Below are 25,389 nucleotides of genomic sequence, written 5' to 3' on the forward strand. Positions count from 1 at the left end.
CAGTTTCTTCAGAGCATCCCCTGGTGCACAAAAGCATATCAAAGCAGCACAGAAGCCACTTTCACAGCCAGACAGCCTGTGGCAATTGAAGCACACACATTTTTTTGCTTGCCCAACACACCTGCCTGGTCTGTTTGATGCACACAAAGGAAATCCCAGTGTGTGCTACAGCATGCAAGGATCCAGCTCTCCTTTTGCAACAGCAGTCTGCAACTGTGCCCCAAGAAATGGAGGTGGTTTCAAAAGGACATAAATAATCCAGGGCAAACATTGAGCCTCTGAGAAATTTCCCTCCAGAAAAAGGACGGATAAGGCTGCATAGGAATCACCAGCTTCCCAGGCATCCCCAGACACACATAAGTCGAGGCAACTCCACTTATTCAGGGGTTTATCTGAAAATTAGCAATACTGGGGAAGAGAGTCCATCAGGAGAACAAGACTTAGTGATGCCGGAATTGAAGATGACTCCTGTGACAGCTCCCAGGGGAACACCCTGCAATGCACTTGGGGAGCAAAAGAGATCCCAAAGGACTCGTATTACAGCAAGAGCACCAAGTTCCCAGCAAGGCCCCCAGTACATGCCTCCAGCATTTCTTCAGATTTAGGGAGCCAAAGAGGCTGCACATTGCTGCTAGAGCTGGGAGATTTCAAAGCACCTTCCACGCTGGGATGCAGACAGGGTAAGACTGACAATTTGCACAGCAAGTCAAGTTTGGAGGCTGGCTGCAAATACATCCTAAGAAGGAGAGGGGCGAATGGGTGCCTTGAGAAAATGAGTGTATCCAGGAAGAGAGGCTGTTCCCCATCTTTCCATATCTGCAGAAATGCAAATATCCCTGCTTCACCTACTGAGGCAGTGTGTGGGGCAGGAATTGCCTTACCACGTAAATACTAAATAAGGCGTTTTGACACAGCTCTCCTCACACGCAAGCTTCTTCCCCTGCCCTCAGAGTAGCCACAAGGGTGGCTCACAGCCACTCATTTTGATGCTCCCTCCAACTCAGGTATGTGTTACAAGGAATGACCCTGACGGGGAGAAAAGAAATGCCCTCGCCTGCCTGGAAGGCGAAACATTTTTGCAAGAAAAGGACATTCATAGGTACTCCCATTCATGCAAGCAGGAGGAAACAGCAATATTAAAAGTGCAGGCTATTTTCAGTTGGTTCTGGCAACTTTGCATGACATATCCTGTCCACTTTATGTTTTTCCAAGGAAGTCAAGCTCGGAAAGTTTTCAGCTTCAGAATGCTCTCAGAGGACACTGGAGCGGACAATCTTGAGATCTTTGCCAAGTCTGTTTGGATGGAAAACCTTTCATCCCTGAAACCCAGAATCACTGAAATATCTTTATTTTAACCCCAGTAAGGCATTTCCACAGCTGAGATAGCCCCATTCCTGTGTCCAATTGGGTCCAGGCAAGCCCACAGGCCCATGTTTGCTTGAATGTTTGCCAAAGTGCAGCACCCTGTCGCTGCCAGCTTCACACCACCGGTGGTTTGAACCCACCCACTGCACTTAGCACAGCAGCAGCACACACATGGATGGACACGACATGAGAGGGTAGAGTGCCCGCTGGCACCCAGTTACACTCTGAAACACTAGGACCGCTGCGGCTGTGCCGCAGGCCCGCCTGGCCGGGGTGGGGGTGCAGGGAGGGCAGCCAGCGGGACCCTAGGTGAAGCTGCTCCCCAGGCGATGCAAGTACTGGGGGGAATCTGGGGCCTGCTGGGCCCTGGCTGCCCCGCGGGGTTGGCCCCCCGGGCCTGGGCCTGGGCCTGGGCCTGCGCCTGAAGCCCGATCTGTGGCCCGAGGCCTGCCGCTGGAGCCCAGGCCAGAACCTGCAGCCTCAGCCCGGGCCTGGCCCGCGCCCGCCCGCTCCGTGCCGCGGGGGCGGTGCCGAGCCTGGCGCAGAGGGCGGCCGGGGGCTGAGGGGCGGCCCAACGGTGGGAGGCCCCGCCGCCGGCGCTTGAACCCGGGCGCCGCGCCGAGCCGAGCCGAGCTATGGCGGAGCCGGGGCAGAACCTGGCCGTGGTGGTGCACCGAGCCGGGGATCTGCGCCTGGTACGGGCCGAGAGGAGTGGGCTTGCCCCGCGGCCGCCGCGGTGCGGTGCGGTTCGGTTCGGTTCGGTTCGGCTCGGCAGGGCCCGGGCGGAGGGCGCCGGGGCGGCAGGGTCGGACGGCGGAGGGGGCGGCCCGGCAGCGCGGCCCCGGCTGGGTTGGGGGGGAGCCGGGGCAAGCCGGGCCGATAGGCAGTTCCCGGGGGCCCGCTGGCGCTGAGGGGTGGAGGGCATCCGATTCCCCCGAGCGGTGCCTGGTTAGAGAGCTGAACTGCCTCCGGGCTGGGAGCGGGAAGGGCTGCACCCGTGTCCGAGGGGGCTGACCAAGCAGGGTGCAGGGAACCCAAAGCTTGGGGCTGCCCCTTGGCTAAGGACCACCCGAGCCCCTCTTTGGGTCGTGTAGGGGGAAGGAGCTACGTGGAGCGGAGGGACGGGGGGTGGGTGCTGGTCGGTTGACAGTCCCTTGGACATTGTGTGCCAGAAGGCACAACTGGAGGGTGACACGTTGCTGCTTTGAATGTCAGAGCCCAAGTGAGAAGCAGGCAGGAGGGTTCAAAGGGAGCAGCTGCACAGGTCATGCCTGTGCTTGTTCTGGAGTACCCTCATGGAGACAGGGACCTTTATTTTCAGTGGGTGCTTCAGACTGATTCTGCTTCTCTGACTGTGAGCGCTTGGATATTCCTGGGTCCTGTATCATTGCAGCGCTGCTGGAGGTCTCTGCCTGTTTGGCAAGTGCCAAACTGGAGAAGGAAGATTAACATGAGCAAACATTGACAGGCAATTTTCTGTACAAACAGTTCTGGCAGGAGGGCTCTTACGAACAAGGGCTCTTATGAACATGCAGGCTTTGGCTGTGTGCAGCAGCTTGTTTAGGGGATGATTATCAGGGAAGCAGTTGATTTTTTACACTTCCTGCACAGCTCAGGCGGCATGTGCCAAAGGCCAAACGGTGTCCGTGTGGGTAATTCCTTTGATATAACTGCACTTTCACTAGAAGCACGTGCAGCCTGACTTCTCCTAGAAATAAAAGCCATCACCACAGTGAGTGAGAATTGAGATGGTCTCTCTAGCTCAAGAATGCGTCTCCAAAACTAGAAGGTGTCTGAGACTTGTGAGGGTGGATGCTGGCTCCATCCTATCTCTGTTGCTGGTCTCTAAAGTGGTTACATCCAGATGCGTTAGTTTTCCTTGGGATGTTCGTACTGCTAGAGACACTGGAAGTGGTTGTCAGTGCTCCCCTGGCCTTACTGGCGGCCCCTCGGGGTGTGACCCTCCTGGGCTTCTCTAAAGTTTCTTTGCCACGATGTCAATGGCACTCACTGCATTGCCCCACCAGTCGTGTAAGGAGTGTAGGCAGTGAACTCTGAACTTGTTATCTGCGTTATTGGTACCTAAAGTTAGGTGAGATTGTGTTCCCGTAATTCCCACACCCTCCTTGATTCTTGTGGATGTGTTTCCCATGGGGAGGGTCACCATGACTGACCTGCGTTATGCAAAAATGTCTTGGCTTCATTTTTATTGACTCCTCTTGATCTTAGGTGGTTGCCACAGGCTCCTGTTTGCTGCCCCTTGAGACTTTATTGGTTTTTATGAATGTACCGTATCCTCTCTTTATGTCTCCTTTCACAGCAAATATTTGCTGCATTTCCTTCACATCTTCAGTTGTACCAATTGCTGTCTCTGAACTTCTCAGTGGACAATGAACAGCAAGCAGAACGTGCATCCTGAAATACTTCGACATCCTCCAGTTCAGTCACTCCCTGTTTTCTGCAAATCAGGCTGGAGGATTTACTTTCCACCAAGATACGTGGGTTTTGGCACAGCTGTTATTGAAAATAGTGTTTGGGTTTTTTTCTGGACTGAGGAATGCCACATACCTGTTTTCAGCTAGAAGTTAGCTTGCTTTATCTCTCACCATGGACTGTTCTGTTTCAGATAGTGAAGGTGGTTTGTTACCAGATTGGATGCTTACTGGACGTTTCTATATAAGAAGTTACATCTAGATCCACTTCATTTAAAAATAATACTCTGGGCTATGTCCTTAGTGGGACAGAACAAATACCCCACATAGCAAAATGCAGATACAGGCCTGAACATTGAAAAGTTCAGTAGGTTGAGTTGTACTTTGACTTGCTCCCATCCTGCCCACTTCCAGCAGGTATTTTAACAGAGCAGTGCTTTGAGAATGTGTTTCCACAATTTGTCTTTTTGTGATGTTTAAATTGATGATGTAAAAAGTATGAGTTGAGGAATGTGCTGGGCTTGAGAATGTATTAATTAGCTAAAACTCCAAATAGTGCACCCCAAAAGCAGGACAGGATACTCTGCTTTCTCTGCAGGAAGGCAGCAGAAAATCTTGTGTTCATTGCTCTGTAGCAGCTTCTAACTGGTGAAGCTTCTACATGGAGGACTGCTATAATGTGATTGCTCATCTTTATCAGTGGATAAAGAACTGGCTGGATGGCCGCTCGCAAGGAGTTGTGGTAAACAGCTCAATGTCCAGTTGGAAACCTGTAACGAGTGGTGTCCCTCAGGGATCGGTGTTGGGAGCAGTCCTGTTCAACATCTTTGTCGGTGACATGGACAGTGGGATTGAGTGCACCCTCAGCGAGTTTGCTGACGACACCAAGCTGTGTGGTTTGGTTGATACGCTGGAGGGAAGGGATGCCATCCAGAGGGACCTTGACATGCTTGTGAGGTGGGCCGATGCCAACCTTATGAAGTTTAACCAAGCCAAGTGCAAGGTCCTACACCTGGGTCAGGGCAATCCCAGGCACAGCTACAGGCTGGGTGGAGAAGAGATTCAGAGCAGCCCTGCAGAGAAGGACTTGGGGGTGTTGGTTGACGAGAAGCTTAACCTGAGCCGGCAGCGTGCGCTTGCAGCCCAGAAAGCCAACCGTATCCTGGGCTGCATCAAAAGAAGCGTGACCAGCAGGTCGAAGGAGGTGATCCTGCCCCTCTACTGTGCTCTCGTGAGAACTCACTTGGAGTACTGAGTACAGTTCTGGTGTCCTCAACATAAAAAGGACATGGAGCTGTTGGAGCGAGTCCAGAGGAGGGCCATGAGGATGACCAGGGGCTGGAGCACCTCCCGTATGAAGACAGGGTGAGAGAGTTGGGGCTGTTCAGCCTGGAGAAGAGAAGGCTGCGTGGAGACCTCAGAGCAGCCTTCCAGTATCTGAAGGGGGCCTATAAGGATGCTGGGGAGGGACTCTTCCTTAGGGACTGTAGTGGTAGGACAAGGGGTAATGGCTTCAAACTTAAACAGGGGAAGTTTAGATTAGATATAAGGAAGAAGTTCTTTACAGCGAGGGTGGTGAAGCACTGGAATGGGTTGCCCAAGGAAGTTGTGAGTGCTCCATCCCTGGCGGTGTTCAAGGCCAGGTTGGACAGAGCCTTGGGTGACATGGTTTAGTGGGAGGTGTCCCTGCCTATGGCAGGGGGTTGGAACTAGATGATCTTAAGGTCCTTTCCAACCCTAACTATACTATGATTCTATCTCTGAAATCAAGAGGTCGATTTTCTTGCTAACTGAAGATACTCTTGGTCTCACTAGTGTATATGCACCACATTTTTGAAGAGGAACTGTGTGAATAGGAGGTCTGCTCAAAGGTCTTGCACCCAATTTGGGGCTGTGGGTAAAGGAGTCTAAGTTGCATGAAAATATGAGTAGCAAGGAGATTATGAAGAGTTCATTGTTAGTACTAACTGCTTTGGTTGGGCTTTTCTTAGAGACATGATCCTAGAGGTGGGTGCTAGGTTGGTATCGTGCTGACTTGTTGTAAAACCCAACAAAATTATTCCCTTGTGTTTTGAGGCAGGTGAGGGAGTTCAGTGAAGTCAGAGGCCCGCAGACCATTTGGGTGGAAGGGTGACTTGGAGCCAAGTGACTACATTTATCGTTCTGGTTTTATCATTCATCCCATAAAGAGGTGTCATGCCAGTTATGAGAGGATGTGACTTTAAATGTGATTTATAGTAATGTTTACAATTGATTTATGCAATGAGTGCTTATTTTGTAGTAAAAATATTTCCTAATACTTTTAATACAAATGTTACAATATTAACGCTTTACAGAAATAGCTGGTTCAGAATCTTCCTGGTTACAGAAGGGGAAATTTTTGTCAGCCAGTGGGATGAAGAATTCAACTGAAACTTGAGGCTGTTCCAGGGCAGGAATATTTAGTTTGTGGCTCTTGTCTGGGCAGGGAAGGGGAAATCACTGCAAAATAATTTGGAGAGTGGATTTACAAGCTGGCTCTGTGCTCACTCGGGACAGATGCCCACTTTACTCCGCTGTGCAAGCAAAATGGGGTGAGCTTACGGAGGAAGTGTGGACTGCACAATTTTATCCCTCCTCATTGCACAGCAATTGAGTCTGCTTACAGGTTTACCTGAGGTGACCTGGACTGACTTCCCATGAGGAATTCCCATGTCTATGCACAGGCAGCTGAATGATTTCTCTCTTCCTTTTTGTCCATAGGAAAACCGTCCGATCCCGGAACCGGGTCCCAATGGTAGGTCTAGAGATGACTGATTCTGTCTGCTTTCTTTACTAATCTCTTTCTTTTCTCACTCTCTTTTGTCACTCCTTAATATTATAAAGAGATAAAATACCACGAGAAAGCCTAAAACAATCCAAAAAAGAATGCGTGGCTGAAAGAGATAATGCTGCATTTCCACTAGAAAAGAAAAGCTGGAGCAGTCACGGATAAACCTCTTTATCTGGCTTTTTTTGCTTCTGTTTCATCAGTTCATCTATTTCACATTAAGTAGCTTTCGGGACATGTCAGATGACTTTACTGCAGGACTATATATTAATAGGCCAGGCATATGAGCTGGTAGAAGTTTGATTCACTAGCTCTGCAGGGCTGAAATCAGCTTAGGGAGAAGGAAAAATTAAATGGACTCGCTCTTTTATTCTTGCTCCAGTAATAGTAATGCCCCTCTTAGATTGTATTAGCTTTTGTTGACAGGGGCCTTACCATGTTTTAAGCATTCCTGATTTGTAAATCCGTGTATAGTTTTGTATTTTCAGGGGTCTCATGAATCCTGATGTGTGCCCATGCAGTTTGGGTATATATATTCTAGTAAATATATATACTAGTATATATACTAAATATATATAATGTTTCAATGCTGGCTTGGCCTTTGATGTGGGGCACAGGGGCAGCACATGTGTTGCTCTCCCAGTGCCCAAGAAGGGAAGTTTTTCTACAAGGAACCTTTCTTCCCTTTCCACAGAGGTCCTGCTGCGGATGCATTCTGTGGGGATCTGTGGCTCTGATGTTCACTACTGGCAGCATGGTCGAATTGGGGATTTTGTTGTGAAGGATCCCATGGTGCTGGGGCACGAAGCGTCCGGGACTGTGGCCAAAGTGGGATCAGGGGTGACTCACCTGAAGCCAGGTAACTGGAATCAAAACTGTCTTTTTATTTGTTTTCTTGTGGATCAGTTCTGGAGAATTCGTTGGTAACAGGCTGTGCTTTTCTGTTACATTCATTTATCTGATGTTCCTAGCTGTGAATTGCACAGTGTGACCTTCTCCTTCAAAGAGAAGTTGTCACTGTGCTGCAATTAATCACCCAGTTTGGCCACTGTAGTTTATGGTATTTCTTAGGTATGCTTTATCTTGGAGTATTTTGAGCTGGTCTGACCTCAATTTAATGCAGAGCGGGATGTATGCTGGTAGAAGATGCCTTTTGAAGAAGCTAGATAAAGCCTCAAAACCCATGTACATTGCTCTTGCCAGCAACCTGCTGTTAATGTTTCTTTGCTGTGTGTGTTTTTGAAGGAGCAAATGGCCTCCTGCAGTGGAGAGAGGTCACTGGAGCAACTGTACCAGGCCCCAAGTGTGACCTCTACACTTCACTGTGCTCATGAATGTCTTTCTTAGAAAATGGGCTGAGTAGTGAATTGTCAAAGTTTGCTGATGGCAGCAACATAGGCAGGGTGAAGAGGACACGGGAGAGCTAGCAAGAGTTACAGAGACCTTAAGGATGCTGGGGCAGTAAGACGCAGGTGAAATTCAGTGCAGGTGAACAGAAAGTTGTGTCCATGACAGGAGAAACAAAACCAGCTTCATATCTAAGATGGGCTGACCATCACTGCTGAAGAGTGAGACCTTTGACTCTAACACAGTGCATGGTAGTGTTGGCTCAGTAATGGCGAAAAATGCAAATCAGTGTTAGGAGAGGGATAGAGACTCAGAGGACATCATTGCACGTCTGAAGCTCTGCATGCAAGTCTCCTCCTTTCCAAAGGGATATAAAAGAAGTGAAAAAGTTTCAGAGGACAAGGAGATGATGAGATGTGGAGCAGCGTCTCTATGACAAATGACTAAGGAACTTGAGCCTAGGAGCTGGAGAGACAAGTCAAGGACAGGATCTGAAGATACAGGTCTGAAGGCTCATGAAGGGCAGGGAGAGGGCACATAAAGTTGCCCACAGCCTCCTAGAGAAACTGATGTGTTATAGTCTATACAAGTGGTCTGTGCAGTGGGTGGGCAACTCGCTGATGGGCACCCAGAGTGTGGTGGTGAACAGCTCCTTCTCCATCTGGGGACCTGTCACCAGTGGGGTCCCCAGGGATCGATACTGGGCCCAGCGCTGTTCAGTGTCTTCATAAATGATCTGGAAGGTGGGATCAAATGTACCCAAACTGAGTGGGAAGTGGCCACTTTGGCAGGGAGACGCACTCTGCAGGATGACCTGGATAGGTTGGAAGCGTGGGCTAACGAGAACATCATAGAGTTCAAAAAGGACAAGTGTTAGGAGTGCGGCACAGGTTGGGATCTGCCTGGCTGGGAGCAGCTCTGTGGGAAGGGACCTGGGGCTCCTGGGGGGCACAAGCTCAACAGGAGTGAACAGTGTGCAGCTGCAGCAAAGAAAACCAGCAGGATGCTGGGGAACATCAACAAAGGCATCACCTTGTTGATAAAGGTGTCATTGTCCCACTCTATTCACCACTTGTCAGGCCATACCTGGAATAGCGAGTTCAGTTTGGTCCCCGCTGCACAAAAAAGATGTGGACAGGCTGGAGAGGGTCCAGTGAAGGGCCACAAGGGTGATCTAAGGCATGGGAAGCCATGTGAGGAAAGGTTGGGAGAGCTGTGCTTGTTCAGCCTGGAGAAAGGGCGGCTCAGGGGAGACCTTATCACCATGTTCCAGTATTTAATGGTGGCTACAAAGACAAGAGAGACTCCCTTTTTACAAGGAGTCCCATGGAAAAGATGAGGGGTGATGGGCACAAGTTACTACCGGGAAGATTTCGGTTGGACATCAGAGGAAAAATTTTCGGAATGAGAACAATCGGCTATTGTAATAATGTCCCTGGGGAAGTCATGGATTCCCCAATGTTGGGTACTTTTAAGATTCAGCTGGCCAGGGTACTGGGCCATACTGTCTTTACTGTGTGCAAAGAAAGGCTGGACCAGATGATCCTTGAGATCCCTTCTAACCTGGGATTCCATGATTCTATGGAAGATTGCCTGTCCTCTGGTTCCTCCAATACAACGGCAAGGGACAGTGGGAGCCAGGTGCAGCATTTACCTAAGATGCAGCAGCTTCACCTGCAGGCTGTGTGGCAAAGGATGCTTAAATTTTACATGGTGGAAGGAGGAAGAGAAATGTTGAGGGTTACTAAATACAAAGAAGCCACATGCAGCTTAGGAGGCCCCACAGCTGAATATAGTGAGGGACTGGGAGAACATTCAGAATGTGCTTGTCCTGCTCCTCTCACCCTGAGACATCCCCCATTAGCCATATCAGAGGTGGTGCAGTGGGCTGGATGGCTTTTTACTTCGATCCATCCTCCTGCTTGTTCCTGTGTCTGACTGAAAGCATGTTGGTGGAGAGATTTGCTGGGAGATTTGCCCTTGATTGTCTTCCTCTGCCAAATAAAATGGGCTGTCTTGTGGCCCTTGTACTGCAGTCACACACTTGTTTTGTTTAGCCCATCCTGCCTCATGATTGCAATTAAATAATTGCTCTTTGTCCTGCAGCATAAGTCCTTCCAGCAGTCTGGTTACTCCATCAGAGCATGATGATGTCTCTGTTCCCCAGTAAGTTCTGCCTGACTCCTGGATGTGCTTCTGCACCATAAGCTTTGTTCCCAATGGAGCAGCCCTTTCCAGCTGGCAGCGTGGTGGCCAGCAGAGCTCACCTGCTTTGTCCTAATTATTTCCTCTTCCAATTACTACAGATTCTGAAAAAGCTCTGGTCACCATGTGATTGACTGGGGTAGGGGCTGCCTTTGCACCTGCTAAGGTTGAGTGCAAGGCAGCTGGAGAGAGGTTTGGATGTGTTTTTATGTGTCTGTGCTTCTGAAATACTGGCTCAAGTAACTTGAAGATCTTGGAGATGAGGCCACTGTGAAGGAAGTGTTAGGAAGTCGCCTGGTGTGTGCAGTGTGATCTTTCTCAGTTAGCAGATGTCCCTCATGCTTCTCTTGTGCCAGGGTTTCATGCTGTCTTCCGTGGTTGTTTGGTGCTACCTATGTGCCCATGTTCTTCCCAAGTAACACAGCGTGCTTTCACTCTGGCAGGTGATCGAGTGGCCATCGAGCCTGGTGTCCCAAGAGAAATTGATGAGTTCTGCAAAACAGGCCGCTACAACCTGTCCCCAACCATCTTCTTCTGCGCGACGCCTCCTGATAATGGGAACCTGTGCCGCTACTATAAGCACAGTGCCAGCTACTGCTACAAGTTAGTTGGTGCTCCCTCTGCAGAGAAATATATATTCCCTGGGAGGGATTAGCTGAAACAATCATCTGTTGGCCCCTTTGAGTATTGCAGCAAGCACCCTTTACTTGCACACAACAGGTTTTATTGCTTTCTGACCCGTTAATAACATGTATAAGGCTTGGATGGCTGCCACTTTGCAAAGAGTTTGTCAGGCAGATGTAGTTTATCCCCTCTGGTGCTAGACATAAACAAACATGTCTTGCATATTTCCTGGATGTCACCATTGTTTTACACTTGAATTATTTTCCTTTTCATATTTGTTACCTGCTCTTAGTTTCTTTTCTGCTGTTTTTCTATATCCTTACCTTTTCAGGACAGTGCCTGAAGGTCTTTGAGCTGAGCTAGCTTTACTGCTGCTTTTCAGGAAACACCACATTGACTGCTGACACCTCCCTCTGTCATTTGGAACAGTCATCCTACCTAGAGCAGAGCAGCAACAGAAAGCAATGTCCCCGCTAAGCTGCTTTTTTGTGTGGTGCTGAGTGGCCCCACTAAGCTGCCAGCATTACACATCTGTTTTCATATCCAGTTCAGCAAACTTGAGTATGTGCTTAACTGTGGCAGGATGACAGATTTGCTTAAAAGCAAGTCTGTACTTATGTACTCTGGCAAATACACCATAAACCTGAATAAAGCTCTGAAACATTATACCCACATAAGTGCATTTACACAAGGATTTAAAACCAATCTAAGGTAGTGGCCCCCTGAGACTGTGTACCTGTGGAGCTTGTTCTTTCTCAGTCTGGGTGGAGCTGGTGCTTCCATGAGCAGGAATGTCCTTGGTGTCTGCAGAGGAAGTGTTCAGGGTCACATTGGTTGGGATGAGGCACTTGAATGCTTTTCTCATGAGAGTCCTCAGGCAGGAAGCTTCTTTCACAGTGGATCCCGAGCAGCTGCTGTGGGATGACGTGCTGGGCTGGGTGGGACTCACTTCTCAACTTGTCCAGACTTGCTGTCACTGGTTTCCTGTGTGGTGGTAACATTTTCTGACAACATCACGAGTTTTTGCTTGGGAGGCAGTGGCTGCTTTGTAGCTGTCTTTTTTTCTCCAATTTGAGGAAATACGCTTTGGCTAATTTTATTTTTTTAAGCTTTGAAATGCAAAGCCTGATTCTAGCGCTCCCAGTTTCAGATCAGCAATGCAGGCCTGTCTGATGCAGAGCAGATTCCCTGGCATGAAATGGCTCTGCCAGCACAGATTTGCCTAGAAGATGTGATGCCTGAGCTCAGTGGGCTCTCATAGATTTAAGCAGCTATTATCTGTCCTTCTGCTGGTGGACAGACTGTGTCGGATGCTCTGGGTAATGTGGGATCATGCTGCAAAGCTGCCCTCCCAATGATGGGGCTCTGCCCAGACCCACTAGTAGCAAATGTGATGCCAAACTCTGAGATAACTGAACTCTTGGAGTCAGCCCTTTAATGTCTCCTGGAGATAAGGGACATAGAGGTATCTTACAGATATCTTCCCACAGCTGTCGTTTCTGTTACTTTGGCCTGGCTGGACCTTGAGCTTCCCAGGGCTGTCAGAAGGACCTTTCTCGCAGTGTGACAGCCCATGCTGGGGGCTTTCTGGAGGACTGGGTTGTGGGGCTGAGGTTTATTTCTGTCAGCAGTTCTGAAAGGTTTCATCCCCTCTGCTTTTTTCCATCACTTATGTGTTATGGTGCTGTTTCTGTCCAAAAGTTGATACCCACTGTACACATTTTCCCTAACTGCTAGGAGGGTTTATGCTGGGGATCAGTCTACTAGTTGAAACACTTGGTGCATCAGGGGAGGACATCCAGGACATGATGAGAGACCTGGATCTGGCTGCCTTTGCTTTATGTGGCATCACCACTGGCAGTAAGATGTTTTCTAAAAGTGTGGAGCTGAATTATTTGACCCAGGTGAGGGATTTGGGAGCTCACTGGTACATCCCAGCTATAGGGCAGCCTTTGGGGTAGGCAACTGTGGGGGTTATTCCAAATGAGTATCAAAGGAGTTTTTGGGTTGACTCACCACATTCTGGAGAGATGATGTGGGGAAGTTTGTGGGGCAGACCTCACTGGTAACTGGTTTAGGTGCACTTGATGCGATAACAATAGGACAAGAGGTAATGGGTTGAAACTAAAACAGGGGAAGTTCAGGTTAGATATAAGGAAGAAGTTCTTCCCTGTGAGAGTGCTGAGGCGCTGGCACAGGGTGCCCAAAGAAGTGGTGAATGCTTCATCCCTGGCAGTGTACAAGGCCAGGTTGGACAGAGCCTTAGGTGACATGGTGTCCCTGCCCATGGCAGGGGGGTTGGAACTGCATGATCTTAAGGTCCTTTCCAGCCCAAACCATTCTATGATTCTGTGCTGCTTCAAAGGAGGGAAAGAGGCAGTATAACTTCTTTGAACACATTCCCGCCCTGTATTTCTCAGACCAGGCGTAAGAGTGTATTTTGGCACCATGATTTAGAGCAGTGTTTGGTCTTTGAGTTCTGTGGCTTTCCTCATCACCCTCATAAACCTCTTTAGTGACTGTTGCTTGTGTCTGGTTCTCACAGGCTTCCAGATAATGTCACCTTTGAAGAAGGAGCCCTTATTGAGCCCCTTTCAGTGGGAATCCATGCCTGCAAAAGAGCGGGAGTCACTCTGGGAAGCAAAGTCTTCGTGTCTGGCTCTGGTACAGTGAACGTATTCAGATCTGGGGTTCTCTGCCTGCCGTGATATGGAAGGCAGTGGACAGAATGCAAGATGTGCTTCTGAGCTCTGCTGTAAGCATGCCTCATGGCAGAGTTACAGGGGTGCTGAGCGGGACCATGAGGCTGTCCTTACCCATGCTGAGCTACAGTGTTGCGTTTTGAGCAGTCCAAATGCAAAGTGCAGTCTCTGGGTGTGCTGAGCCTACCAGCTTGAGGGAGCAGAGGAGCAGGTGGTGGTTTTCCTTGCAGAGCCCCTTGTATAGCAATAGCTGCTCTCTCAGCAGCTCGTTTCGCTATCCTGGGATCATGGTGATACTGTGATCCAGGTGAACAGCTCTGAAACGCAGTCAGAGCCTCCTTTAGCCTAGGAACATGCTGAGCTCTGGGCATGTTCAGAGCCTGCGGCTGGTGCTGTCTGGCAGTTGTATGTATTCTCTTTTCTCTCCTTTGTATCCAGGACCAATCGGCCTTGTAAATGTGCTTGTTGCTAAGATGATGGGTGCAGCGGCTGTGGTAATTACAGGTAAGTCCTTTTAACCCTTAAGAGTGTGCCTGTTTCCCACGGTACAACACTGACTAGTTCCAAATTATTCCTTCAAGGTAACTGCTGGGGAAGGCAGCCCAAGCACAGTGGAAAGTCTGTTCATGAATGGAGTAGTAGCGTGCGCCTGTTTGGAGGGAATCCTAATAAACACATTATTCCCCAAGACAAGTCTTTGATGTCTTGCACTAACTGGGATCTGTAAGAAGATGCAGGTTGCAACTTGTGCTTCTCTGCCAGGTTAGCGGCCCAGGGTAGTAACTTCTGCTTTCTAGCACAGACAAGTTGTGCTGGTGAAGTAGCTACAGTGCTTCCGGGAGAGTAAACCAGAGTAAAATGAGTGGTCCTTGAGTCAAGTCTAGAGACCTTTTTCAAAGTGAGCAGGTCTTCTGGGAAGAGTCAATGTGTCTTGTCTGTATGACAAAGCTCTGAGTTACAGGAGCTGTGCTTGCTCCTGGTGCCTCTGATCACTGACTGGTTTGGGGTTTTTTCCCTTTTGAGCTTTTCTGACCTCAACTTTGTGTTTTGCATTTAACTCATAGATCAAGTCTTGAGGATCGGGTTTTGTCTTCCTTGTAGTGCTTATAGACCTTGATTATATCTGCCTCTAGTCTTCACCTAGGCATGCAGACCAGGCAACACACCATATTTGAGGCCCTGTTTGGAGCTGTTCTTGGAGGTTTGCTCTGAGCAGGTTTTTTCTCTTGTAGTGTTGGGTGATAGCACGGACACAGTGTTTGCACAGTCCTTTCTGTGTGCAACCACATTGTACCTCTCCAGTCCTCCGTTGCTGCCCTTCTTTTTGCTGTCCTGCTGAAGGGTTCTTTTTCCACTGATTATCCTTAATGACTGAAATGGCCTTTTCAGGGTTCCTGCATTTCAGGAGTAGGCCTTCCCTGAATAACTGTGTCCTGGAGGTTTCTAGTCCAGCTGCTGCTTGAGCCATGTTTTTGTCTGGCTGCATCTAGAAAACCTCTGAGGATGGAGATCACCTTTCTGGATACCTGCTCCAGGATTGTACCACCTCTTAATGAAGAAGCTTTTTCTGGGGTCCACTCACAAACTGTCATTTGTGGGTGTCTCCCTTTGTCTGCAACAACTGAAATGAGTCTTCATCATCTTTGCAGTTGCCCTTCTGGTTGTTGCAGGCAGCTGTTTGATCCCCCCTGCTCTTTGCCATGCTAACCCAGCCCAACTCTCTCCATCTCCTCAAAAGTTCAGGCTCTTCTGCATAGCTTGCCCAGAAGAATGGAGAGAGGGAGTAACCTCAGGAAGTTCCGTGGTTGAAATTTCCACCTGGGGTTTGAACACCTAGAAGTGGTGTTTCCAGCTCCTGCTGGGATTGTTCTGACTGGTGATGGCTGGGAGGAGCAGTTACAGGTATGACTAGACAGTGAGCACAGGTTGCTGCAGCGTTTTGGGGCCAAAGCCCCAACCTGAACCTTGCAGAAGGCTGTTACTCCACCTCCCACACTTCAGGCCAAGAGTATTTTTGCACTCTCAATTACTGTGTTCATCTTCAGTTGAGAGACAAAATTCATGTCCCACCTTCTTGCCTTTGCATAAGCATCCTTCAGGAGTAGCTCATGTGAAAACCTAAGGCAGATCATTACCTTCTCCTCCCTAAATCCTCTTGCTGCCAATTCCAGGGCACTTTTGGCTCTGCTGGCCCCACCCTGCAGATATGTGCTTGGTGGACATGATCAGTCCAGATTTTGTGAAGTGTTTGAGGATGCTGGTTGCTATAGCAGGAGAAGCAGCTCTGCCTCTTGAGTCATGTGTAAGGAACCTTGCTGTTGAGCTGAGCTGGTGGGTGACCAGGTCTTTGGGTGGGGAAGAGCTTAGTGAGCTGGCAGGGGCTGGTGAGGCTGAGGGAGCTGGTCCAGCTTGCCCACCCATCTCCAGTCCTGCCTGGGTGCATTCTCCCCTGTAACACTGTGGCTGCTGTTGCCTCTGCCTGTAGACTGCTCCTGGGGACCTTTGGCAAGCAGATCTGTGTAGCATGTGCCATAGGGCTCCAGGTGGCCATAGGAAGTTCTTGATACCTGGTTTGTAGGGTCAGCAAGCTTGGTTACATGGAATTAAGCCCTTCTTATCTTTATACCTTGGTCTAGGTAATGGTCCTGACTTGTAGAATTCTCCCACCTGAGAGGTGTTTGGTTGAGACGCTCAGAGGCACCCGTGGAGGTGCAGTCCCTAGTCAGATCTTTGTATGTGCCATAAGCTGAGGAATGAGTTTAGTTTGGCTTGTTGCTGCTGGGGATTTTGCTGTCCTTCTCACGAACTCTTTTTGCATCAGCTTTCAGAGCCAACACCTACGAGGTGAGGCAGCTGTCTGCCCACAAAGGCCCTCTTGTACTTTGCTGTACTTTGATTCTTTGAATTCATCACGCAGAGCTTTTATGACGTGTTTGTCTGTGAGGAGATTTGTCTACGCAGCGCTTTTAGCAGCACTTCAGGCTTCAAATGTTCGTGTGTGTTTTGACAAACCGCACACAGATAGAGAAATACCTAGAAGAGATTTTTCGTGACCTGGGGAGAAGTGACCTCCTGCAGCTTCTGCAGTGAGTGTCTGTAGCGCACCTGGAGTCAATGAATTTTGGACAGTTACATCTGCCAAGGGGTCGGGTCCCTTCTCTGGGACTCCCTGAGACCAGCTGGCACTGTAGGTAGAGACTAAACTCAGCGCTACCCTTCCAAAGGCACATGTGTGTCAAAGCTTGCCTTTCCTCCCAGATACAGCAGCTTTCCTGATAAAAGATATTAGTGCTTCTGATAACTTTTGCTCTTCTCCCTGAAGTGCTTTATTCCTGGCAGACTAGTGTTCTGCCTTTTGTGGGGAGGGGGGGCTGATGTATTTAATGGACTGCAGTTGGGTGCAAAAGATTGGTTTGCTTCATGGGTCCTCATCTACTCTTCCCTAAGGTCTATGGCTTTCTCCACTCTGCTGTTGAGTGAGTGTGATTGATATGTATAGGCAACCTTCTGCCCTTCTTGCCTTGCTGTGTACATTGCTGTTGCTCTGAAAAGCTGCTTTTCTCCTAGAGGCATGTAAAAGAGCAGTGTTATTCCCCAGCAAGTGAAGTGACAGTTTGGGTATTCATATGGAGGTGTTGGGCTGTTGTGTCTTACTCTGTCTGTCGCTAAAGGTACACTTAGCAATTCCTGCTTAAGGGAAACTTCCCCTTGTGCTGTCTAAATCTGAAGTCCTGGATGCCGGTGCCCCCAGAACCCATGGAGTCAGAGTCAGGGAAGACGAATAACTGGACAGAGTTCAACTCCTTTGTAAAAGAAGATCAGCATAGAAAGTGAGAGAGTGTCAGGATATTTTCCTGTGAAGTTGGTTTAAGACAATCACAAGAAGCTTAAGTGTAATTTGATAACTCTGTGGGAGCAGAGATACAAGAACGGACTGCCCTTATCCTGGCAGCCAAAACTTTCACTAGCTCCTGGAGCCGGGAGGTGAAAGCAGATTTCTGCCTAGAGGCAAGATGCAACTCTTTAGCTGTATAAGTGACCAATTTCCCAAGAGCTCTGTGGGGTTCAGCCACAGTAAGGTTTAAAATATGAACGACTTGATCTTTCTTGAGACTCACGAGTGTCTGGAGCTCTAAACAATACAGTAACCTCATTTGATAACCTGCGCATATGTCAGCTTCAGTAGATGCTCAGTGGTGATTCGCTTAGGCCAGGTGTACCAGGGTGTTATCACAGCCCTGACTGGCTCGGATGGTATTGCTGTGTCCTGTGTCTCTCTCTGATGTGAGGACTTCCTTCCCAAGCAGGTCAGCAAACCAGAGGCCAACTATAGGAAATGTGAGAGGGTTGTTGCATGAGAATGACTTTTGTGGCCACTTTGAAATGCACTGGCTGGCCTGTTGCAGGACGCTGCCTCTGGATGTGTTTCTGCCAAAGAGACATTATAAAATATATAGTGATGGGGCAAATATTCTAAGTGGCTCAATCCAGCTGTGTCTGCTGCAAGCTCATGTTTTGAGACCAAACTTCATGGGGAGTTTGGTCCATTGCTGGGAGCACTGCTGAGCCCCCGCAGTCTCCTTGCTGAACACTGAGATTTGGGAGACACCAGCAATGCCAGGCAGAAGTGTTTCTTAGTACTTCAGGTGCCTCAAAAATGCTCATGTCCATGCTCATGCTGCATGGAGGATCTCCAGCAGCAAGAGCAGAGGGTCTCCAGCTTGGGCAGCAGAGGATCAAGCATCACTGTACACATGGCCTGAGGCCCAATGCTCAGGGTATGGGAGGGACAGACGTGACTGATGCCTCCTGCAGCTACAGGAATGAGACCCCGTATTACAGAGTGATGCTGCCCTTACTTTTCAGTCTTTTTTTTCGTCTTTCATCTGCATTTTATTACCATTCGTTATCCCTTCTTGAAACTCCTTCCAGAGGTCCCTGGGTGCTCATCTTGGTGGCTGTGTCCACACCCAGCGTCCCAAGCCCTCCTGCTGCCGGTGGGGCATGTCCTTCGCCTGCCCTGACAGTTAAGTAATGTCAGGTTCACATTGTGATGGGCAGGGTAGGTCCTGGGGCCTGGCTTCCTTCCAGCACTGGAGCTGAGTCAGTGGCTCATGTCAGAGCAGTGGCCTTGTCCTCTTTCTCTTTTCCCTTGATATTTGCACACCATGCCCATCTCTGACTTCTCTGAAGACTGTGCCCTGGTGAGAAAGGTATTTTCCTCTTTGTGGTGGGTGGGTGCACTGTGTGCCCTGGAGAGGACGATGCCCCTGGCAAAGGCATCATTTTCTGAGTCTTCAAGCCTAGAACCTCTGGCAGGAAGCATTGCTCACCCTTCAGTTTTGGGTCTAGGAAATCTTGGGTGTTACAGCTTAGTTTCCACCTTTGATCCAGGTGTTTTTTCCAGTGCCAGCACACAGGCCCCTCTATACCACTGCTTCAGTGGAAGACAAAGAGGTTGTTTCTGCATGGGAAATGCCATTCTCCTCTGCTCTCCACCTCCTCTCCAGAGACGTCCTGGTCACCCGTGGTGCATGGAGAGGGATGGATGGCTCCCTTCCAGGGGATGCGAAAGAGAAGACACAGTGTGGCTACCAAACAGGGCAGCTTACCCCATGGTACAAACCATTTTGTGGATATTCAAGAGATAATTACATTGCTGTTGAGAACCCCCTGGACAGAGTACCAGAGTACAGCTGTGCGCTTGCAGACGTTTATCATCACCAGCTTTGTTGCTCTGTGTTAGTGGGGTATCTGAGGTCCGCTGTATTACCAGATCCACTCCCTTTTTTCATGGACTTGCCTGCTCGTTCGCTTGTGACGCAAACTGCTGAAGAGATGCTCAGTGGCCTCCAATGCTGTTAGAAGGAGGGTGAAGAGATGGGAGAGGTTTGTAACAGCAGGGACGCACTTAGTGTTGACAACTAGTGCATTCTGCAGTTCTCTCAGCTGAAGGCATCTGCAGATGGTTCATTAAGGAAGCCCTCAGAGAGCTCCTGATCTGCTCTCATTCTGTACCATTGGAAGTGAAATAGCCACATTAATGATCCTCTGAGCCCGATGTCTCCTGTCAGAAAGGCTTCTCGGTGCTGTGCTGTCCATTGCCAGGTGATTCTGGGCCATCAGGGAGGAAGGTCAGAGCAACCTTGCCTCTGCCTAGAGCCCTTTGAGAGGTATCCTTGAGGGTGTGAGCAATAGCAAATAATCTTGAAAGCCAGGGAAGTAAAATGCAGAGGTGAGTGGTGGTCTTTTTCCTCACTGTAAGCTCCTCCCTGGGTTAACTCCCTGGGTGTGTGTGTAACATGGTTTTGTACAGTCCATTTTCACCAGTGGATTAAGGTCCTGTGTGAATTAGTGAAGCTGCTTCATGAAAGAGTCATTGCCAGGAGACACTGGGCAGTGCAGTCTTAGACAGCTGCAGCTTTGGTAAGACACATCCACACTGTTCAAACAGGGCAAGTGTAGCTCAGCACTGCCCTGTCTGTCCTGAGCTCCTGCTGCCTTTTGCTTTTGCCTCCGCTAAGGTTCTTCTGCTCTGCCAGTGCTTGGCAGTGCTCAGCTACAGCTGTTCCTGCTGTGATTCCTGCTTGTGGCATCAATGTGCATGCCCTTTGGAGTTAAGCTTGGCCTTCCGGTTTGTCTTGGCACACTCTCAGTATTCCAAAGAGAAACTAGGAGATCTACAAACCAATCGTCTTAGAAAACACCCCTCAAGTCTAGTGGTGGCAGCTGTTCCTTCACTCAGACATTGCTTTGAATGGTGTGGATTTAATCTGTGAGTTTATGCTTTAGCCTCTTTGAAGCACACCCTCATCTGCAGCTGGAAAGCCTTTGGCGTCTCCTGTGTCTTTAAATTGTCCTCATCGCTTGTCCTTCTCTGTCCTTCTCTGCCTCCTCACCAAAGGCTGTGTGAGTCTGAGGGAGGGAACATAGACCCTTTCCTCTCCTGGTTGCATGCTGCCCTGTGAACCGTGCTCAGACCCCAGACATCTGTGCTTCCATCAGGGCTCCTTGATGGTGGCCTACCTCCATCAAGGGTGGGAAGCCCTTTGGTCTTGGTGGTCTGCATACATTCTTGAGAAGGTACAAGTGGGCTGCAATTCCGCGCTTCGTTCTGTGACATGGCAAAAGCTGTATTCTGTGAGACTTGGCAGCTGGTCACCCAATAAGGTGGTTCTGTTGAGATGTCAGATGGAGTAAAGGAAGCAGATTCTTTCTCCCCTTCAGCTTCACATCGTGCTCCAGTTCTTGAGTTGTTTTGTCTTTCCCCAGATTTATCTGCCTCTCGCCTGCAAAAAGCCAAGGAGGTGGGGGCAGATTTCACCATTCAGGTGAAGAACGAGACCCCGCAGGAGGTGGCCTCCAAAGTGGAAGGTCTGCTTGGCTGCATGCCTGAGATAACTGTGGAGTGCACAGGAGTGCAGGCCTGCATCCAGGCTGGCATTTATGTGAGTACCACTTGTCCTCAAGGCAGAACAGTAATGGCGATGGCTTTTCTTTTTCTGGGATGCCACAGTGAATGACAGTTACCTCACTCCCATAGTGCTTAATTGCAGTGGGCTTGGTGTGGGGAGAGAAGGTGCTTGTCAGACAACAAACTAAGAGAGATGAATAAAGAGTTAACATCTTTGCAGGCAGCATAGGGATAAATGTCTGGTTTCATGCCCAGGTGCTTAACCACTTACAAAAGAGACTACAGTAAGACCTCAAACCCCAAGTATGGCTACACAGCAGTGTCAAGGAGCTGGCACAGTAGGACAGCATCCGCCATTAAGTTGAAGTTATGTCCAAATAAACAGAATAATTAAGACAATTCCAGCAGGTCAAGCAGTTAAGGGGGGAATTTTGCTGTTCTGAACTGCCTAATGGGAGAATGTGGCAAAGGTAGTGCAGAGTTTCACAGTGAAAGGACAGGAGGCAAATTGGACAAGCTGCAAAAAAAGAAATTCCATTGGAGCATCAGACTTTTAGTTTTAAATCCCTCCCACTGAAATCCAGAAGTACCTTTCATACTCTTAAATGCCAGTGATTTTTCAGAATGAGATTTAGGTACCGAAATCCTTCTGAGGTCTTTGAAAGATTGCTATATAAGATGTGTTGTGTGTTTCATGTTTACTGGGTCCTGACAGCATCCTGCCTTTCCCCTGCTTCTCTGCCATGCCCCAGGCAGTCCATTACAGCCACAAAATGTGGGGTTATTTATTCAGGATGTTTTTCAAAATATAACGTACTTGTTTGTTCTCCAGGCCACTCGTTCTGGTGGGACCTTGGTGCTGGTGGGACTGGGGCCTGACATGGTCACTGTGCCCATTGTGAACGCTGCCGTGCGGGAGGTGGATATCCGGGGGATATTCCGCTACTGCAACACGTGAGTCTCATGCAGGGTGGGCTCATGTGTCTCCAAGTCTGTCCTTGAGAAATTCTTGCTTTCCACAAGGAGGGACGACATGGAAAAGGCTGGTTTTCCTTACACTTGGTTAAACCTCATGTCACTCTGAAAGGCCAGCGCAGCAATGCAGACAGTCTGACTGATGTATCCTGCATTTTTGCCTTGGTTCCTGGATGAGCCCTGCACTGCAAACTTTTCCACAACAAAGCAGCCCAGCTGGGTTGTTCTACTGGCCCATTTCATACAGCGTTTGGTGCAAAGAAAGGGGAGACCAGGCTGGACGGGGCTTTGAGCAACCTGGTCTAGTGGAAGGTGTCCCTGCCCGTGGCAGGGAAATTGATACGAGACGATCCTTAAGGTCCCTTCCAACCCAAATCTTTCTTTCATTATTTCTGCGATTCAGTGATTTGTGCCTTTAACTCTTATGTCCTGTAGAAAGGGAAGAGCAGGTGCTGGGGGTGTTACGGAAGGAATCAGCTTGTCCATGACTGGGCTGGCTCATAGTATGGCAGGGAGGAAGACACAGCTTTTAGCTGGTTCAACATTTTGTGCTGGGAGATCTCTTAAGCAGCAGCTTGGCCTGGCCTGGCCCCACCTGGAGCTGCCTCCTGGCATCCACCTTCCTAAATGTTATATTGTCCATTTTGAGGCAGAGAGTGTGGGGAATCTTATTTCTGGGCAAAGTCAAAATCCCAAGTGCTGCATCCTATATCAGGTGATGCCCAGCTCTGCTCTCCTCCCTGATTATGGAAGGAAATCACATCATCAGTCTTGCTGGAGATCAGGGAATATTGGCATGAGCAAGAGCCTTGTTTAGTTTTCATTTTGCTGGAGCTGAAGATACATCAGGAGCCAGTCTGAAGGTGTTTGTGCTCTCTACAGAGAACTGGACTGCAGAGCTCGTGCACAGGCATGAGGTCTTTGAATATACCCTGAGGGCAGAAGTTCAGCTGTCCTCTCTTAGATCTTGTACTCTTTGCGCGGGGCTTGAGATCCAGCACTACATATTTGCAGCCTGGATTCTGCTCTGTTCAGAGCTGTAGTTTCTTGTGGAGCAAGAATCTTTGCTTAGCCTGTAGAGTTTGTTCTCCAGGAAAGATTTATGAGATGTAGTCAACCTCCTCCTTAAACTGAGAAATATCTTTAAGCGTAGGCAGTTTGGAAATCAGGTGAGCTGCTGCATCCCTTTGTATCTCCACCACTCTCATTTGGCCCATTCAAATGGAGCAGCAAGGCAATCAAATTGAGTGAGTCTCTGCCAGAGAAGAGGTTGGAAGCTGCCTAAGACTTTTCTTCTCCCTGCACCAAGTCGCTGAGTTTGAACTCCACAGTGATGAGTCTGCAGGCAGCGAGGCCAGGTGAGAGGAGTTGGCTTGTCCCATCTCCCATGCCTGGTGCTTGAGGTTCCACCCCTGGAAGATTGTTTCAGGAAAAGCTCCCCATGGTTTCTAGGCTAAGGAAATTACTGTAATGAAACCATGCTCCTCTGTGCCTTTTATGTGGGGCTTCAAACTGGTGACTGTTCTGATCCGCTGCTCTCCATCTCCCTTGCAGGTGGCCTGTGGCAATTGCTCTGCTTGCATCCAAGCGGATCAATGTCAAGCCCTTAGTTACACACCGCTTCCCCCTGGAAAAGGCTCTTGAGGCATTTGAGACCACCAAGAGGGGCGAAGGGGTCAAAGTCATGCTGAAGTGTGACCCCAGTGACCACAACCCCTGAGATGCGACGGTGCCCGGCCCTTTCCCTTTGTCACCGCCTGCCTGAGATGCACTGATGAGGCCACGAAAGGCTGATGTATGGCTGTTGCACGGTTATACAGTCACCTTATGCAGGCGCTGCTTTGTGATAGAGTTACAAAATCAAACGATAATGAGGGTGAATGACACTGAGGGGTACATCGTTAGGGTATTAACAGGTAACTACACATAGAGAACCAGTAGGGAATAGTTTGAATCAAAATACTGCTGTTTGGTTAGAGATGGTGGTTCATGTGGTTGGCTCTTTGGCACAGAAGAGCCTGGATGTCTCTGCATGGCACAAGGTTTGTCCATGCAGACACACTGGAGGAGGATGTCACCAGCCACATGGGTGAAGCAAGAACAGAAGTGCTGGTGCTTCACCTTCCTGCCCCAGCACTGCCCTAGGGCTGTGCCTGCCACAGCTCTTCCTCCTTGGCAATCACAGGGTGCATGGATACTCCACCTTCCATCACACCTTCCCTCGGGGATGCTCAGGGACTGTAACAGCCTGTGGAACAAAGCCTGGCCAGCCCACCCTCTATGGGAAGCATCTGCACATTCAGGTCATTCTCCCCATGCTCTTTGCAAACAGCAAACTGCAGGCCCAAAGCTCAGAGCCTGGGGCTGTTTTGAAGAAGCCAGCCTGGAGGCCAGCTGTGTCATCGCCCCAGCAGCTCCCCATGGGGCAGAAGGACCACTGCAGGGCGGGGAAAATGCCCTGCCTGTGGCTGGGACCGCAGAGCGGCCTGTGCTGACATGGGTCCCAAGGGGGCACAGGTGAGAGTAAGGGGACAGCGTCACTCAAAGGTTTTACCACTGCAAATGAATGGTGATGGTAACTTCTCAGGGATATCAGGCCTTCCTGCTGAGTTTGTGAGCCATGAACGAGGTACTGCCAAGGTAGCAGGTTGCAGATAACAAAAATCTAATCTTTGATTACATCATGTTAATTTTAGTACTGAGAGATCAGTCCCTTTATTGGGCCGGTACTGAACCTTCCTCAATAAATGCTACCTACCTGCTGTGTCTTGTGTTCATTAAAGCCTCGGGTGGGGGGTTTGAAGGGGTCTGTGACTTTGGGCCCTGGGGATTGTGCAGACTCCTGGGCTGTTGCTCTGCTGGGTCTCACCAGGCTGCAGGTGAGTGCGGTGCTGGCAGGACCAGGAAACCTTTAACAACCACTTACAAATCAAAGCTTGTACTTCTTGTGGCTAAATTAATCTTGGCAGAAGTAGAAGCCTGCAAGTCCACTCTGTGTTTTGCGGGGCTGAGACAGCCCAGGGGAACTGTCCATAGCCAGAAGGGGAAGCAGTCAGAGTAATGCTTAGAGTAAGCTGGGTTGTTAATGTGGCAGCCTGAGTAGGTGAAACCTACCTGTGAGCCTGGCCCTGCAATCAGTTGTGATGTGAGCAGAACCTATCCAAGAGCTGCTGAAATGCACCTTGCTGCAGGGTTTGTGGTGGCTACGGAGGGGAAGGTGCCCAGTGTGTGGCAGTGGGAGTAAGCCAGCGCCGCTTGTTGAGCCCTGGGACAGCCCCACTGGCATCGCTGGGGGAGCACTGGCCATTGCAAGACCCTGTTACTGCTGGGAGATTGAGACCTATTCCCTGCAGTCTTTGGGAGCTGTTTAATATCCCAAAGGCTGGAGCTATTCTTTGGGTTCCTTGGCTATAATTTGCTCCCATGCCAGGTCTTGCTGGGGGCATTGCTGTGGGGCTGTGCCTGTATCCCCACTCCACACCATGTGCATCACCAGTGCAGGGCAAAACTTGTTCG

The 25,389-nt window shown here is 49.4% G+C and overlaps 1 protein-coding gene across 1 annotated transcript; it reads left to right on the plus strand.

Annotated features, from left to right (window-relative positions):
* The first annotated feature begins 1,814 nt into the window (after positions 1–1,814).
* Positions 1,815–24,635, plus strand: SORD (sorbitol dehydrogenase). The gene is made up of 9 exons (XM_030497650.2): positions 1,815–2,060; positions 6,540–6,573; positions 7,301–7,465; positions 10,602–10,761; positions 13,328–13,446; positions 13,923–13,988; positions 20,757–20,932; positions 21,731–21,852; positions 23,428–24,635. Exons 1-9 carry the CDS (start codon positions 2,001–2,003, stop codon positions 23,591–23,593), a joined length of 1,068 nt encoding a protein of 355 aa, XP_030353510.1. The 5' UTR covers positions 1,815–2,000; the 3' UTR covers positions 23,594–24,635.
* The last annotated feature ends 754 nt before the right edge of the window (positions 24,636–25,389 follow it).

This window comes from Strigops habroptila, chromosome 9, assembly GCF_004027225.2.
Source record: "Strigops habroptila isolate Jane chromosome 9, bStrHab1.2.pri, whole genome shotgun sequence".
Lineage (NCBI taxonomy): Eukaryota > Metazoa > Chordata > Aves > Psittaciformes > Psittacidae > Strigops > Strigops habroptila.